Raw genomic sequence first — 18,047 nt, 5'->3', positions numbered from 1 at the left:
TTTCATTTTTGAAAATGAATTCCCCTCTTAGGTGACTCTTGTGAGGGTATTTTTTTAATTTGAGGGGTGGAGGGGAGCATTTTTTATACATTTTTCAAAAATATATTTATCTCACCTAAATGTTCGATTATGCAGTGCATAATTGCAATTGTTGCACAATAGCAACAGCACAGTTGCTCAAGCAAGTGGCAAAACATTTAAAATGCTTTTCTTACGTTATCACAAACATTCTAAATTAAAACTTACCACTGACAGAAATGGTCAGCTCTACTGCCTTTTTTGCATTTGAATTTTTATTATATGCAATTCTGCGGTTCATAAAGCACTTTGCTTTCCTACCTCCACAAGTGCAATCTGTTATTGCCTTGTTTATCTAAAAGTGCTCTTTTCTTTTAAACCTAGCCAAAAAGCCATATGTGTTGACTTTGAAACACTAAGTAGACTTTAATTATATGCATTTATGGTGTAATTACTACATTTTGCAAATAATGCGCTGTCACTTTAATTCAGCGCGTGCCGCAAACTCGGTGTGGAACACAGCAGGTGCGTCATCAGTTTGAGATCGGTTTATGAGATCGGCCTTTTTAGAGACCGCCGATCAAACATCCCAAAGCAATTATCAGGTGATAGTGATCAGTAACCGATCAATCGGAGCACCCCTAAAACATAATTTACTGTATAACGCAGAACGTCACAGAATTTGCAAAATTTTGGATGGATACATCAAAAGCAGGTCAGTACATTAAAATCAAAACATGATATGGCCTAGTGTCTGTGAATATTAAGCTGCAAAAATACTATTTAAATATGAATCCTGCATGTTCTGCATGGCTCTGTGTGAATAAATGCCGCAGACGCACGGTTTCATTTACTACAAACATACTGAAGCACGAGTGATGCTCGTGGTGATTTCAGCCTCTGCCGCCTCAATTTATGAGTGCATGAACACAAGAACAATCTCTAGAACTGCTCTGAGTCATTTCATTAGCATTTTACCATTTCTTTTGAGAAAAACTATCATCATATCATATACAAAGAGAAACTCAAAGGTTTTCACAGCAACCCGTCAAAATAAAAGTTCAGTTTAACTTGAAGAAACTGTGACAGAAATATATGACATAATGTAATGATGATAGTACTACTACTACTGCTAATAAAATTATTATTAAAGGTCACATATTTTACACCTTTCTGGAGTTTTATTTTAGGTTTTGTTAATGTTCACTATAGTTCTTGTTAATAAACTCATAAATCACTAAGACCAAAAACGGGCAAATTGGCTTGAACCTGACCATTTCTTTTTTTAGTAAGTTCAACAACTCAGCAAACACTTATCTAATGTAGGCCTGGCTACATAAACACTAAGCGACTGTTGCTGTCTGATCCTATCACAATTATGTACACACAGCACATGCTGCTGCACATGATGCTCTAGCATTAAATACAGGTTTTAAACTCATCTCTGCATGTAGGCATTCATTGATTATTATTCATCGTTCTGCCCATTCAAAACTGTGGAGAAGCGTGACCTCAATAGCAGGTGAAGTCTCTTTTATAAGTCCATAAAAGGACTGAAATCTGATATACCACTAAATGATATCAGCACTGTGAGGAAGACAGAGCATGAAAGGCTTCCAGGATATTTGAATGCTATTTAAATAAATCATTTCAGAGTCTTGTTTAGCTGATTCATCTCTCATATTATATTCCAATCAAGAGCAGATTGAACACCGACTGTAAATTGTACACTCCTATGATTATATATCAAAACATACAGTAGGAGATGAGGAAGGGAGTCTAGTCACATTCATTTCACACGTTTACACAATCGACTATACTATTTGTCCATTATGGTTTTCATCTTTAACTGAATTAACTGGCCATTTTACCTGAAGCATAAGTTACTCAATATAACATAAAGGATCGATCCTGGATATCGACTGGTCAACACAGCAGCCATGTTATATCCAAGGATACAGAGTGCAACAGTCAGGTTCCAGAGGCAAAAATCCCATTTATCTTTAAATAATTTATTTATCTCTATAGGGTAATTGCTTTTTAGCATTAACATTAAACTGTCAAAAACAGACCTACAGTGAGAATCGAGGTTGTTAATTGGTGGTTTTGTTAAAGCTGCAGTCTGTAACTTTTTTTGGTTAAAAATGATCCGAAATCAATATTTGAGCAAGCACATAACCAGCCAGTGTTCAAAACTATCGCCTTACTTTAGCCCGATTCACAACGGTTAGCTTATAATAATGTTTTCTAATTTGAGTGGTACGGGTAGGTTTTCGCGGGAAATTCCAGCATGGCACTGTGTCATTACGTCACGTCTGTAAACAAAGAAGTTGTCCCGGCTACTAGGCTATTGCATGTGAAGATCCTTCAGGTGGCGGATCGTTTATAGCATTTTCTCACAGCAGCCAGAATAATTAAGTGTATAATTTTGATGGCGGATTGTAATCCATAAAGTTTTATGTGTTTATGAAACACATGTGAATGAAATTAAATTATATTCCAGTTATAAATGTGCTTCTGATTACAGACAGCCTGGGATTACAAAGATTTGTATTTTAAAGACAACCAGTTCGAAGGGAGCATAATTTGCTTTTTGGGTTAAACAGAATTTCTTAATTTGAAATTCGAAGAGTATGACAATTAGATTAGACTGTGCAGAAATTGAAATCTACACCCTAATACACACTATACTCTTAGTCACCAATGCTGATGTTGTTAACATTCATCATTTGAGAATAAAGTATAACAATAATAATAATTTGAACGGTTTGATGTGATATGAGCTAAACGATCTTTAGATTTAATCACCATTGGTAGCGAGATTTATGGTAATGCTTTTTTCCTCAGTTGGTCAGAACAAACGTGGCAGACTTGTTACTTACTTGTTCAGATGGCAATATACGGTGAAAATTCTTATTTGGGTCATATTCCAAGACGTAGGCTAGAATCTGTGATTGCGAAGTACAGTAAATATCCACACCGGTGCGGTGACTGACTGCCACACATACTCTTCAGAGCATTAGATTCATCTAATGATTCATCTAATTCATCGTGCCGCCGCACAACCCACGCAAACTAGATAATTCAGCACACAGCTGCAATTCCAGGTTTTCAAACAGAGATGGCGACAAAGAGGCAAAACTTACGGACTGCAGCTTTAAATCTTCAGTTTTAAACCCCACCTTTAACCTCGTGAAAAAGTACATTTCACACTTGTAACTTAGAAATGGGGTACGCACTGCTTTTCATACTTTTGCTGTGTAAACCCTGCATTGCGGTGCCAAACTTGTACAGTGTGAAACGATGCGGTGTTAGAATGTTACGGTTAAGGCTGGAATACACTACATGACTTTTGCCCAGATTTTTGGCCCAATTTACAGTCTGGAGAAGTTGACACTAGTTGCTGGACGTCAGAGACAATCTGCAGATCGGAGTTGACACTAGATTACATAGAAAATTGCGTAGTGTATGTTTGATATTTTACGATTTTAGAACACACTGTTTTCATTTGTAACGTGTCTCCAAGCTACAAGGCGCACATTTCTGCGTGCGCTTGTTGTGATCAGAACAACTGACAGTGTATGATTCTCAGTCGTTTAGCGTATTGACGGTTTAAAAAGCCAGTAAGTGTATGATCATGTCTAGTGTATTAAAATCTGTTCAGATTTTAAAGGGGTCATCAGATGCAAAATTGACTTTTACGACTATTGACTGACATGGCCGTTTTAGCACAGACCCTCCCTGAGTGAGCTGTGAACAGTCCACCATTGTTTTGACATTGGAGCAGGTGTAGACAAGAATGTCTCCTAAGTGATTGAGGTGTTTTGTTGTTGGATGTAATAATGAACATAGCAGTCATCATTTACTCCCAATATCTGAGCCGCTGAAGACGCAGTGGATTACTTTTGTTTTTGAAGGGAATGCACCTCCCCGATGTACCTAAATGCACCTATGTTCGTGCGAATCATTCGTGATCCAGCTTCACCTACAGAAGAAGTGAGTATAAGTTTTTTTTTTTTTTTAATAAATCTTTGCAAATTGCCTCTCCTAAATATTGTGCTAGTTAGCAAGTTCCGCGGCTAATGTTTACAGTTAGAGATGCACCGGTCGATCGGCCAGGGATCGGAATCGGCCGATTTTCCTCATGATGGTCGGTCAGTCTGACTTCTTTCCGATTCCAAGCCAATCTGTTTTGTTACCAGCAGCACAGGCAATAACGTCAGCCGTGCATTCTCGCTCTCTTCTCTCCGACGACCCCTTCTCTCTCACACACGTCTCATTCGCTCCGGTTAAATAGTGCTTGTATTGCGCATTATTTTAGTCATTCCCGCAGGTTTCGCGCTTACACCACCACTGATCTATATTAGTGGAGCGTACAAGCCACGCTCAGTCTCAAACAGCTTGTGAGCCACAAATACCAAAATGAGTGGCTAACTGCACTAAAACGTTCAAATACATACAAAATTATGTCAAAATGCCCGTCTTGGCGAGTATTGAGTTAAACACAGTCAGTTTTGGAACGTTAAATAGTTGAGAAAGAGAACGCATGTTGTGTAATATGGGCCTGTTTACACCTGGTCACTTCATGCGTTTTTTTCTGATCGGATAGCTATCGTGAAAAGACCAGGTGTAAATGCCCTCCGAAACGCATTCGAAACTGATATAAATCCGATCGCTCAAACCACTTCAGGAGGTGGTCTGGGCCACATTCCAGACGAAACTGGACAAGTGTAAATGCATCTGGTTGTTGAAACCACATATGTAAATTTTACTCCTCCCAAAATGTTAAAATAATAAACGTGTGCGAGCGTGTTATAAGCTATATGACATTAGTCAGACTGCGCTAAGGCAACACGCATCGCTGCGGTCGAGTAGCTGAGTATCTCTTCAGTAAGCCGACACGCAAACTGCCGCGAATGAAACTGAAGGTAAGACGCAGACGGTCAACACACAATCACCTTCATTAAAAGTAATAAGACAAACGTATCTTTCCAGTGCTGATGCCTGATTTCGTTTACGTGAACTCCGTTAAATTTAAATATAGCGCGGGAATTGAAGATCGGATTTATATCCATTTTACAACGACACATTTATGTGGCCAAGTGTACATGGAAACGTTTTAACAAATCAGATAGATATCTGATCAGCAGTTTCATAGCTCTCTTTATTCTATTGCATTTATTTGTGCTGTTGTTTGCCATTTTTTTGTGTTCTTATTTTATTCCAGACTTTTTACTTGTTTTTTTAATGAAAATAAAACTTCGCGTTGAAGAAAAGTAGATTTTTGTTTGTATATGCTGTCAATTATAGTTCTTAGAAAGAAAATCGGAATCGGCAAAAATCGACAGATCACACTAACAAAAAAAAAAAGGAAATCGGAATCGGTCAAGAAAATTGCAATCGGTGCATCTCTATTTACAGTCTTATGAGAACGGCTCGAAGAGAGGGGTGGGGTGAGCAGAGCTCATTAGCATTTAAAGGGACATACACTGAAACGGCTTGCTGTGAACAGAGCTGTTTTTGACGGGGTAAAAAAGGGTGTTGTTTTACACTACCATTGAGAAATTTTTACCAAACTATGTTATAGACTTTTCATTAAGACCCTAAAAAATCATATCAACTTGCAGAAAATGGGCATCCGATGACCCCTTTAAAAGTCGTGTAGTAAATTTCAAAAACAGACACCCAATCCCGTACCTCATATCAATGTGTTTTGGACATTCACAGAAAAACATTTATAGCAAAGTCATTATAGCGTTTGGGTGGAAAAATGTCAAATGGTGACGAAAACAACATGAATCAGAGTGAATAAGATACTGCTTTATTCTATATAGTTTTTATATTCCAACGAAAAGTCAATTCTGGAAAACTTGAAAATACTCTGCAATATATAACACGAGGATGAGCAATACTAGAGCCATTATGTTAGCACATCACATGCCGTGTCATTCTTCCAATAAGGACACTGACACTGCAAATATGAACGTTAACCAGGAGTTTAGGAATGTACAGTGTGAAATGTGAGTTTATGAATACCCAGGATTTATTGTTAACCCCAGGTAAATTATGAGCAGTGTGAAACATGATAATTCAGGATTCCATTTACCTGGACTAGAATAACCCAGGATTAACTATTGCAAACTGAAAAACCCTTTCATCTAATTTTTTAAAACTTTTTTCTTCAAATCAAAGTTTGTAATTTTGTGATTCACCTCATAGCTGGTTGGTTTAGTTCACGGATTCTAACATTTTAACAAGGACTTTAATAAATCCCTATAGGAAAAACACTTCCAGAACCAAGGATGCTGAAAAAAGTGGATGGGCACGGATGCGCACCTTATTTTTAACATAAGAGCGGGTGAGGCAATTTGTAATGTAAATGTGCAAGACTTTAAATTTCATTCTCTTCCAATTATTTTACCTGTAAAAAAAAAAAAACACTTTTAGTCAGTTATGCTGCTTGATGTTGCACACTTATTAGTTATCATATTATATATATATATTTTTTTTTTTTACCAGCTAAAATGAATCAGAAGTCTTGAATATTGAATGAAAATACCTTACCTTTCATGTTGCAAAATAAGGTAGATAGTAACATCTTCGTCATATCACTGCTCAGTTAAAATGAGTTTGTTATCTTTGTTGCATAGCAACGTTACTTTATAACAGGGACTGTAACTTCTAGTCGAAGAATTTCCTTTATTTCACAAATAAATCAGTGTTTTAATGAAAATATCAGTCCTTTAAATAGGTATTTATGTGGTGACCGTTTTATACAACTTACTAGAGTCTCACTTACCTTTTACAAGCTTAAATATTTATTGTTACTTGTAATTAATTAGTAAAAGCGAGATCACAGTCCGTCTGTGGTAGTGAATTTTACCACAGCTGTGATTACATGTGGCACGAGGCACTACTGCTCGCGTGTTATTGCTTCACTAAAAAATGCATTTATGTGCTACATTCCGTTGTGGATCGTGTAAAAAAGTTTATAGTAAATAGAAGTGCTTCTACGTTACAAAATGTTACAACACAATCACGTGTATGTCTCAAATCACCGCAGCCCGACCGTTGCTGTGTCTCGACAGGCTCTTACCTGACTAGTCCCACCTTTACCAAAATACATAAATTCAAATCAAAGCAAATCACCAAAAGAGCTGTCATACTTACAAAACGAGCTCCATGCTTAATACAAAGCGGTTAATAGCATTAAATACCAGTGGACTCGCACAAATCTGACCATGAGAAAAATCACGTAGCCCTCCTTAATATAAATTAACTTTAAAGACAATATCATCACGTCTCAAAGACATATGTAGCTGCACACGCGAGTAACAAAGTAAAGCGCGTGGTTCTGAAAATATTCCCTGTCGCGTGAGTATAATCCATTGACGAATTATCGACGGCATGACAGCGGTCAATGACACGGCTCTTACTCACCGAGAAGAGAAATCAGTCCTCTGGAGAGGCTTTAACGTGCTTCGGCGCGGAGATTCCTAAACGCTTCCTCCAGCTCTGGCGACCATGTTTGTCCTGACTGACCGCCTACTGCTGCTGCTGGTGTGGTGTGGTGTGGTGTGCATCCGGGCGCCTGAGGGATCAGGGGGCAGGGAGCTTTCCGTGTACGGAGGAAAAATGGGAAAGAACGAGTGGAGACAGACAAACCCGTCGATGCAACGTCCTGTCCCCCTTCAGCTCAAGTATCAACCAAATGGCAGCGGATTTGCGCAAATGGGCTTGTTAGGTTTATTATGGGATGTTTTAGATATGGCTGTTATAGAAATGTATTCTGGTGGGTGCACGAGGTCACTGTTTTTCCTGAGGAAACCTTTAAAGAGGCAATGTTGGGGCCACGTGACGAGACATCGATTCTTATCCATACTGAAGCTGGATTAGGATACGAATAAATTAGGTATCATTACTTTATTCGTAATATTGATATGTTTATGTCTCAGAAAGTGGGCAGGTAGTTGTCTGCATACGTACCGTTACGTAACAGCGTTCGCGCGTTCACCACACATGCGCACCACATGAGACTAGGGATAGGAAGCCCGACTCCTTTTTGCGTATCGGTTCTTTTAATGATTCGTTTGGGGGGGGGGATTCGGCGATTATTTTACTCGAACTGCCTTAATAAAACATATTTGAACAGTAGAGCGTGTAATATGCCAGGGACCGCATAATTGATATTACGTTCTATTCATTTTAATATTTTAAATGATTTATTTTCGTAAACGAGTCGTTCAGACTAGTCTTGTGATTCAAAAGATTCATTGAACAGAATCGACTGGATAGGATTTGTTTACGAATCGGACACAGCTACACGAGACACCTTGCAAAAAGACAAGTTCACTGAGTTCATCCTAGACATTGATATATAGCACCAGAATATTGACATTTAGAAATAATTATTTCAAGGAATAAATAGGGAAAGTTTCTCTGTACTATGAAGTACGTGCCAAAACTTATACATAATCAGACACGTTATTTCTTCAGTGCTGCTATGAGATCATTTTTGATACGATAATATGAACTATATGCCTATATACTGTAGATTTTTTTGGCCATTTAAATATTTGATAGATTGTTGTATTGAGATTTTTCGTCCATATGCATATATTTGCAAGTGCGTTTAAGAGGACCAAAAAAAATCTCAAACTTGGTGAACAGCGCCCTCTGCTGTTTCATACCCACATGCAAATATTGATTTAGGACGACGTCTTGAATGCCTGGGGTCCGTTCTTCGTACGTCGCTTATTACATCCGAGATCAAAAGACACATCTGAGATGATATGATCCAGCTAATCATTATCTGGCTAATTAGGTTCTTCGAGCACACTGTTGTTGATGATTAGTATGGCTGGATTGAGTTATCTGAGATTGTTTAAACGGGGATATGTATGGATAGTAGAAACACTGATCAGCAACGCTATTATTGGTTGTCCACAATGGCCAAAGAGCGCGCCCACTTTTTCTCGGCGGCAGAACAAGAGCTCTTGATGGAGGGCTATGGCGAGTTCCAAAATGTAATAAAAACGCCAGGAAACACCTCAAAGGCTGCAAAAGCCAGGAGAGAGGGCTGGCAAAAAGTAGCAGATAAATTAAATGCGTAAGTAGTGACGCTGTTAGATGTTTCTAATCAGTTACTACAGTATATGTACATTTTAAAATTGTCATAGTTACTTTAATCTTTTATATTAGAGCCACCACAGGACCCACTAGAACTTGGGAACAAGTAAAGGTGAAATACAATAATATTCTACAAAATGGCAATGTTAACTACATATGTTGTTCTTAGTCTTTTTACAAAAGACTGTGAAATGATGTGCTTGTTTATACCAGCAACTAGGAAAAAGGCAGAGCAAAAACAAACAGGTGGTGGTCCTGCACCCCCACGTCACACCCCGGCAGAAGAGCTGGCCCTTGGATTAAATGCGAACCGACCCAATGTTCAGGGCACCCCTGGGGGCAGCTCTTCCTTAGACCCACTGCCAGGAAGTCAATAGTGAAGACAGTGTATCACTTTGTCATGCCATTTATTTTCATTGCACAGGACTCCATGAGTGTCCTTTGGAGGAAGTACCTGTAAGTGCATAATTACACATAAAAACACGCTATATAATACACTAATGAGTGTCCTTTGGAGGAAGTACCTGTAAGTGCATAACTACACATAAAAACACACTATATATACACACTATAAATTTGTATCAACTAAAGTACTTTCTATTTTTGACAGCAATATGAGTTGCAGGAGTCTGCACACAGGCCTGCGGAGAGGGAGTCTGCACAGAGAATTTATACAGCGGTGGGCAGTGTTTAATATCAGTTTGTCTTTTTTCTCATTTTAGTTCTTTTTTTTTGTTTGTGACATGTGTTGAGTTCAATTTATTTTCTCTGTAAATGGCACAGGGTCACATCCGTTCCCTCTATAAACGTAGCCTGCAGAATAAAGTTGAATATTTGGAAGTAAAAAAAAAAACCAAAAAAACTGAGGGGACCAATAGAGCTCCAACAGCTAATGAAGAAGAAAATTGCACTAGAAATAGAGTTGCTGCAAAAGGAACTTCAGAGTAAGTAGTAAAACACCATTTGACACCGAGCACTACTGTTGACCTTGCATGACAATATCTGTGTTTGCAGGCAAAATATTACTTTTTTTTTCTTTTTTTTGCCAGAGAACGACTAATAAAAGTCATGGAAACCATATTTGCCTTGTTTTGTTTTTTTTTTATTCTCAAAAATGGTGTTCCACAATCCTGTCCCGTGCAGCTCTGCCACTAGGTTGGTCCATGTGCACTGGCTGGAGGTCATCATCAGGCTGCACCTCCACCACGGGTCCTCTCCTTTCTAATGGTGGCAATGTTGTGTAATACAGCACATGCGACAATGTTGCATGCCCTGTCAGGTGCAACCCTCAGACTTTTCAGACACTGAAATCTTCCCTTTAGTTGCCCAAAGGTCATTTCAATGTGTGCCCTTGTCCTGGCTAGAGCTGCATTGTAACGGGTTTGTGGTCCAGGGTTGGGGTCAGGGAATGGGGTCATAAGATACTGCCTACAGGCATAGCCCCTGTCTCCGACCAGGATCCCGTCGTAATCACCTGTACAATGGTAAAATGCAATGAATTGTAATAGTAACTCACCTGCACATTTATACTGTGAACCCCCTTTCGGTTCACAAAATCCCCTTCATTGGGGCCTGGATATGAATGTGTGTGCAGTCTATGGCACCAATCACATTAGGGAAGCCTGGGGGACAATCGATTCATATTTACCAGCCTGGTCATATTCACACGATCTTCATTAACAAGTAGAACGTACCTGCAATGGTGAAAAAAGCTCTGTTTTACAATTTGGGGTCTTAAGTGGCTTGGAAAGACCACAAAAACCCCTAAAAACTGCTTGAGTGCCAGATAAACTTTGCGAATGGCACGACAGACAGCACTTTTGGCCAAGTTCTCCGCATCCCCAATAGTGTACAGGAAAGTGCCACTCACAAAGAATCTCAATGCAATGCACACAGTTTGTGCTGTAGTTAAAGCCCGACTCCGACGAGTCGAACTTTTAATATGAGGTTCCAACAAATTAATTATGTAAATTACGCCCTCACGTGAAAAACAATATCTTTCAAAAAAGTACACTATCGCGCTATGCTAATGGATCCTGTCTGTGTCGCAAAACACGATTAATTCTAAAAGCTCTGCGAATTATCCTCACACCTTCCACAACAGGTTGCTCTCGTAAAAACAGGCAAGACATGGCTGCAAGTGCAACAGACTTCTCGTATCACCTCCACTTATAAAGCCGCGATCTAATCCTGTTTACATGAAATAAGCCTTCTCCCGAGCAGGTTTAAGCTTACGGACCTGTTGCTATGACAGCAACTCCGGGATGAGCTTCGAAGAACCAACCAATCCAAGATCAAGCGAAATCATCAACAACGTACAAAGAACGGACCCCTGGGGCCCGTTCTTCGTACATCGCTAACTCAGTTAGCTGGATTTGATTGTTGACGATTTGGCATGATCTTGGATTGGTTGGTTCTTCGAAGCTCATCCCGGAGTTGCTGTCATAGCAACAGGTCCGTAAACTTAAACCTGCTCGGGAGCAGGCTTATTTCATGTAAACGGGATTAGATTGTATCTTTTTAAGCATAATTGATACTTAAAATATGTCCCAGCCACCGTTACTTTGTTACAAGAGTATCCTACTGATCCAGGGACAATAATTTAAAAATAATAATCATTTAAAAATTAATTTAAAAGTAATATAGGCTAATAATATTGTGTAGTCTATAATACTATAGACACAGCCAGTTTTACTCATTGAAAGATTTATTAGTGATGAAATAATTACTTTATAATTGTATTAGAGTCTTACACACATGCTGTACAATTAATCTGAGTCGTGCATTAATTTGAGTGGTGACAGCTATTATGGGAGTGGCTTGATGGAGCACAGGAGATGCAGATAACATGATCTTGACCCTTGAAACTTTAATTAATGGTGTCACGTAACAAATCTGTTTCAAAGATAAAATTAAATTAATTGCTAATTGCTACATTGAAATAAAAATGTAAAGCCTTTACAAATATTAAAAATTGTGAATATAAATTGGGAATCATGTAAAAAAATTTAAATAAAATAAAAACAGTGTGCATTTCATTTATCTATTATACCATGTATGTAGTTTTGTTCGCTTGGCTGTTTCCTTATAAAAGTCCAAAGTCAGGTGTCTTTACTAATTATATGACGTCATTACGTTGCCATCTTGCCGCCAGCCAATTGCTACACTGCTGATCGTGGTTTCGAGTATCGATACATAGCCCCTTTTAAACCAACCCATGAACGCGCAATTATCTCAGATAACTCAATCCAGCCATACTAATCATAAACAACAGCCACATTCGAAGAACCAAATTAGCCAGATCCTGATTAGCGTGATGATATAATCTTGGATGTGACATTTCATCTCGGATGTAATAAGCGACGTACGAAGAACGGGCCCCTGGACTATTTATGTTGTTGTTGTTTTATGCGGCAGTCGTCCGTGAGGGGCTGCCGCTTTTACTTTCATTTTGTGTTTGTTTATTTGATTATTAAATGTGTATGTTTAAATGTTCGCTGGTTCCCGCCTCCTTCCCGATCTACAAACTTTGTTACAGTGAGTTTCCATACTAATCATAAACAACAGCCACATTCGAAGAACCAAATTAGCCAGATCCTGATTAGCGTGATGATATAATCTTGGATGTGACATTTCAAGAACGGGTCCCCGGACAGCAAAAATCTCTCAAATCAAATAAATAAATAAAAATAAATACCTATGTGAATATTTTAAACTTCTCTATCTCACTAATAACAAATTGGTTATAGGGATTGAGTAATGAGGCAGAAAACATTCGACACCCATTCATTCAGTTCAAGCTGATCCTGAGTGGGCAAACAAAGCCCTTCTATGAAACTTCTTTATCTGCAACGCTATTCTTCAGTTAATACATGAGTGAGTTTACATTTCAGCTTACTTGTATAGTTCATTTTACCTTTCTGGCAATAATAAAGGTAATGGAGTAAGGCAGGGATGCCCAACCCTGCTTCTGGCGATCGACTGTCCTGCAAAGTTTAGCTCCACCTCTAATCAAATACACCTGCCTTTAATTTTTAAGTGATCCTGAAGACCCTAATTAGTTGCTTCAGGTGTGTTTGATTAGGGTTGGAGCTGAACTTTGCAGGACAGTCGATCGCCAGGAGCAGGGTTGAGCACCCCTGGAGTAAGGTAACACGTTTAAACGTTGGGCTGTAGGGCATAATTTTAACCACTAGATAGCGCTAGAGCTGCTTATCCATGATACCAGAGAGTTCAACACTGCAGTGCCAGACAAATGTGCTAGACAGGGCTCATGAGACTGCGAGAATTGTAATTAGTGTGATGATGAAATAAATAGCGAATGTTGACTTTTCTTCACAAGCTCAATAATTGTGAAAGCAAAATGTCAACAAATAAGATGCAATGCACATTTACAGTAAATCGTGTTGCGAAAGATGACATTATGAGTCATTATTATTACCTTTCTGTCTTCCCTTGAAAAAGGTAAGTGTGGATACAAATAGGTTAGTCTGGATGTTCTTACTGATGAATTATCAATAAAATATTATCCTTCACCATATCATCACCCAGATTTGAATTCATAAACTGTAAAATCCTTTTTTTTTTTTAGTAAACTTGCCCTATTACTGTAATATATATATGTATATATTTAAATCAATTAAATTAATACATTTGTGCAATACAGCTGAAACTGAAACCGTAAAAAAACATTTTTGTTACTTGAAATAAAATAAACGTTAACTGAGATAAAATGTTTTAAAAAACTGTTTATTTTAGATTTCTTATTGTAATTTGTAACTTGATTTAACTTGATTAACTTCTGCTAAAATAACTAATACTAAAATAAATAAGACCTATATAGTTATGAATTAATACAAAAAAACGACTAAACTTTTGTCAAAAATTAAAACGACAGAAAATATAAAAATTAAAAAACTGATATCACGATATAGTTATTTTTGCTTTAAATAAGGTCTTTATAGGTCTCTACAGTAAAAAAGAAATGCTACATTGTGTAATCAAATGTATAAAAACTGCACATTCTTCACTATGTACATTCAAATCTATATTTCTTCTAATAAAGTTACAAAAGTTATTTAGTCAAGAGCAGTGAGATTCTCTCTTTTGTTGTTTGATTAACATGAATGACCGACAGCAGGTATATTGGACTGCTGTTAATTTAAGAGATCCCCGGATCCAATATTCTGTTACACGTGTTTTCTTCCTCAGCTTTTTGCCTTCACTTAAGACTAAAATTACTGTTTACGAGGATACTTGCAAAGACAGGTATTTTGACACATACAAGTCACGTGTTTTCTTTCTCAGCTGTTTGCTTTCACTTAAGACCTACTGTGTTTACAAGGATACTTGCAAAGATGGGCATTTTGACACATACAAGTGTGTGTATTTAAGTTCAATACTCCTGTGCTCTATGTGCACCGTCTTCAGGAGTTCTTTTTTACTGCCGATTGCATTCCAATGGTTTAAAATCACTTGTTTTTAAACCGTAATGCTTAAAAACGTGTGCAGACGATAGGTTTTCATGACAACGTAGCACAGCAATGTCGCATGAGCATGTAGCCGTGGTAAAGACGATAGTCCAAAATCTACCGGTTGACAAATTTCTACCAGTTAATGGTGTCTACCGGTACCCCTAATCTCAATTATGTAATACTGGTAATTATTTCACTGAATTATTTCTCTGTCTATTGTACTACATTAAAATAGTACAAAATACAGTTAATATGCTTATACACGCATATTCACATAAGAGATAACATAAATATAATTAACTGAAAAATTTACAAGATAAACGGGGGAAAATAGTTCTAAAAGTGCCAGGTATAGTGAATAGTTTATAGTTTGTCAGAGAGTTCAACAGCTTGGGACAATAGTTTTTTGCAGTGTTTTGGGTTTAACCAGCAGCCTTCAGTTAAATTATATGCCTGATCTGGCTGGACTATATTTAGCAACACTTTTGCCAAAGTATGCAGGGACAACACCATGAAGACATTTAAAATCAGTTCTGTAAAATCAAGGTAGCAGTGAAAGGATTTAAGCACATTCTGTGACACAAGGTAAGTCACTTAAATTCCCTTCACTCTGGGATTTGGATGACAATAGGTGAGCTTACTCATACTAAATGCCACAACAGACGCAACAAATGAGGAATGTGAATTCTGTTCTGGTGAGAATGGGCAGAGAAGATTCTGATTGGCTGAGGGAGCTGTCAGCACTGGGTTTTGAAGCTTGTGGTCAGATTAAATGAGAGAATGAGAGAACCGTGGCAGCAAAAAGAGGGGCCAAGATAGCACGAAGGACTCACTTTAAGCCTTGAGAAAAGCCGTCATGACGCTCATTGAGATTATCTTCATCTTGACCGGGACTTGTGCTGTCCTGGTTTTTGGAGGGAAATTAGTATGCCTGCTTATGATGCTTGTCCCAAAGCTCTTCTGTCCTCTTCCTGAGACTTTTTTCACCTCTCTGGGGAAATGGGCAGGTGAGATACACCAGCATTTTGATTTTCATTTTTGTGTTGAGCATGCATTTTCTATATAAACCAGCCTTTTTATACTTGAAAGATTTTTGCAAATCAATCAATAAATAAATAAAATAATAATAAATGCATGAAATAAATGATTAATAAATAAATAAATAATAAGAGAGAAAGTAGCAATGTTAAACTTGTGACATATACGCTAACAATAAAAAAGCTGGATTTTGTTGGTAACCCTTTATAATAACTTTCATTAAGAACACTATTTCACATTACTACATTAAATATTGCTTAAAATATTATTAGTTTTAAAGTTTCAAATTAGCTAACAGTTAGAAATGTCATGATTTCAGCATTTAAGAAAATGCAATGTTTATTATATCTTCTGAACTGACCCCCTGCTGTACCTTGAGGGAACCCTGGTTGAGAACAGTGGATTTAAAGCAGTGAACCATGTAGCCCTCCTACAAACCATCACTACCTTGGTTTTGTTCCACCGTTTGGCTCAGGAACAAGGTTCTCATCTCACTTTAAATTGTCCCTCACAGAGTGTCTTGCTTTCCTAAACATTGTTTTTTGTTGTTGGCAAAAGAGAGACCCTCCTTGTGGCTTTCTTGAAATCCTACTGAGTATACAAGTTCAGCAACAAAAAACAACAATTCCAGCCACTTTTTCCCAAGCTTCCTTTCCATTCCATTCCAGCACTGAGAGTGGCAGAGAACAAAAGGCAATTAGAACAGTATGTTCCAGGACGTTATTACTTTTTTTTTTTGTTTGTTTTTTCTTGACTTTGAATGGTTGTTCCTGTTCATTTGAAATCAAATTAACATTACTTTTTTCTCCTTCTGCAACTGTTCTTTCTCTTTAAGGCTTTGAAAAGTTCTGTGTGTGTTTGTGTGTGTAAGAGAGAGAGAGGGAGAGTGCATGCATTACAATGTCCCTTTGCAGGGGGTGTTTTCTAGCATGTTTAGACACAGTACATCTGCTATTCCTTTCACTATAAATAAATAATCATGTAGAGAGTTTTGTAAGTTGTTCTGCATATTCTTGTTGGTTTAGCCAGTATGAGTGCATGATAGAATGCCGTAAGATTTGCATTCTTATTCTAGAGACATATTAGGTTTCTAAAGGATCATGTAACACTGAAGACTGGCGAAATGACTGATTAAAAACTCAGCTTTTTAAATATATTTTAAAATATATTTAAAAAGAAAACAGTTAATTAATTATTTAGTATTTTGCAATACCACTGATTTATTTTATTATTAATCAAATAAATGCAGCCTTGGGGCCCCACAGAGCACGATTTTACTGAGGGGGCCCCTCAGGGACCACTTGCTTATAGGGCCCCCAAAAATTATAATAAGTAATACATTTGTTTTTACATAATTTATGTTAGTTAATATAAATATAAGTGTTCATTGTTAGTTCATAACTTGGGTATATTAAATAATATATATTATAATATATTAATAGTATTTATTTATTACAATTGTACTTATATAATACATTTTAAAAGTTGAGGCAAGCCAGCTAAAGACTGAATTGTTCACATTTGAGACATTCAAAATATTTTGCTTATCCTGAGATCTCACTGAGATCTAAAGCAGGGTACTACTTGTACTTCTTGTACACCAAGAACATTGACGCAAAGAAAGAACGAAAGCATGGGAAACAAGAAAGAAAGACACAAAAAAGCCATTTTCCCACACAGAGGACAACACGGACATTAGTTCAAACCTTTCTAGTCTGCAAAAGTAATGAAAGCATGAAGTAATTACATCTTACATCGTTTCCTCTATATTATACACTGGTCATGCCACTGACCCTCCACCACCCCTTTTCTTCATTACTCCCATGTACTTCTCAGATGAACAAACAGTGGTGGAGAGAAGATGCAGTTCTAGACATTCACAGGAGATGACTTTTCACACATATGCAGCATGCTCCCTATTTGTTTAGTGAATTGGTGCACTGTAAAAAAAATTCCGTAAAATTTACGGTAAAAAACTTACCGTATTTTCCTTAACTGATATAATGTTAATATACCAACCTATTGAAGTACTGAAATCTGTTTTGCACCTTTGTAATACACTGATAACCACCAAAAGCAGGTGGTGATGAGAAAGTCACATGATGAACCAAAGCCCATCACAAGCAGCTTTTAAATAATAACATATATAGAAGGTGCACAGTGTCATTCACACAGACACTAAACACCATCATGGTAACGCACATGAAATTGAAATAATGCAATAAACATTCATTTAACAACATTAGGTGTAACACACAACCCTAATATACAAAACTGATAAGAAAAAACTAAGAAGAAACATAGTTATTTCAACAAAAAACATCAAATTTGAAATGTAACGCAGGGAATTCTGGGAATGTCAATTTACGGTTATTCACTGTAAATTAT

The 18,047-nt window shown here is 37.4% G+C and overlaps 2 protein-coding genes and 1 pseudogene across 3 annotated transcripts in view; 1 reads left to right on the top strand and 2 right to left on the bottom strand.

The window, feature by feature from the left end:
- The window catches only part of LOC107669617 (sodium-dependent phosphate transporter 2-like), a 60,775-nt gene extending 52,744 nt beyond the window's left edge, over window positions 1–8,031 (bottom strand). For both annotated transcript variants that reach the window (XM_016461921.1, XM_016461926.1), the window contains exon 1: window positions 7,459–8,031. The gene's annotated coding sequence lies outside the window, so the exon portion shown is untranslated. The remainder of the gene's footprint in view (window positions 1–7,458) is intronic.
- Window positions 8,032–10,203: 2,172 nt separating this feature from the next.
- LOC107669618 (putative nuclease HARBI1) lies at window positions 10,204–11,279 on the bottom strand (annotated as a pseudogene).
- A 4,117-nt stretch (window positions 11,280–15,396) lies between these two features.
- Window positions 15,397–18,047, top strand: part of LOC107669610 (testosterone 17-beta-dehydrogenase 3-like) — an 8,517-nt gene continuing 5,866 nt past the window's right edge. Inside the window, exon 1 of the mRNA XM_016461914.1 lies at window positions 15,397–15,628. Within this exon, the coding sequence (XP_016317400.1) occupies window positions 15,478–15,628 (151 nt within the window). The 5' untranslated portion in view covers window positions 15,397–15,477. The remainder of the gene's footprint in view (window positions 15,629–18,047) is intronic.

This window comes from Sinocyclocheilus anshuiensis, unplaced genomic scaffold, assembly GCF_001515605.1.
Source record: "Sinocyclocheilus anshuiensis isolate Anshui unplaced genomic scaffold, SAMN03320099.WGS_v1.1 scaffold80, whole genome shotgun sequence".
In the NCBI taxonomy this organism is placed as follows: domain Eukaryota; kingdom Metazoa; phylum Chordata; class Actinopteri; order Cypriniformes; family Cyprinidae; genus Sinocyclocheilus; species Sinocyclocheilus anshuiensis.
The sequence above is the reverse complement of the archived record's forward strand: the minus strand, read 5'-3'. Positions and strand labels throughout refer to the sequence as shown.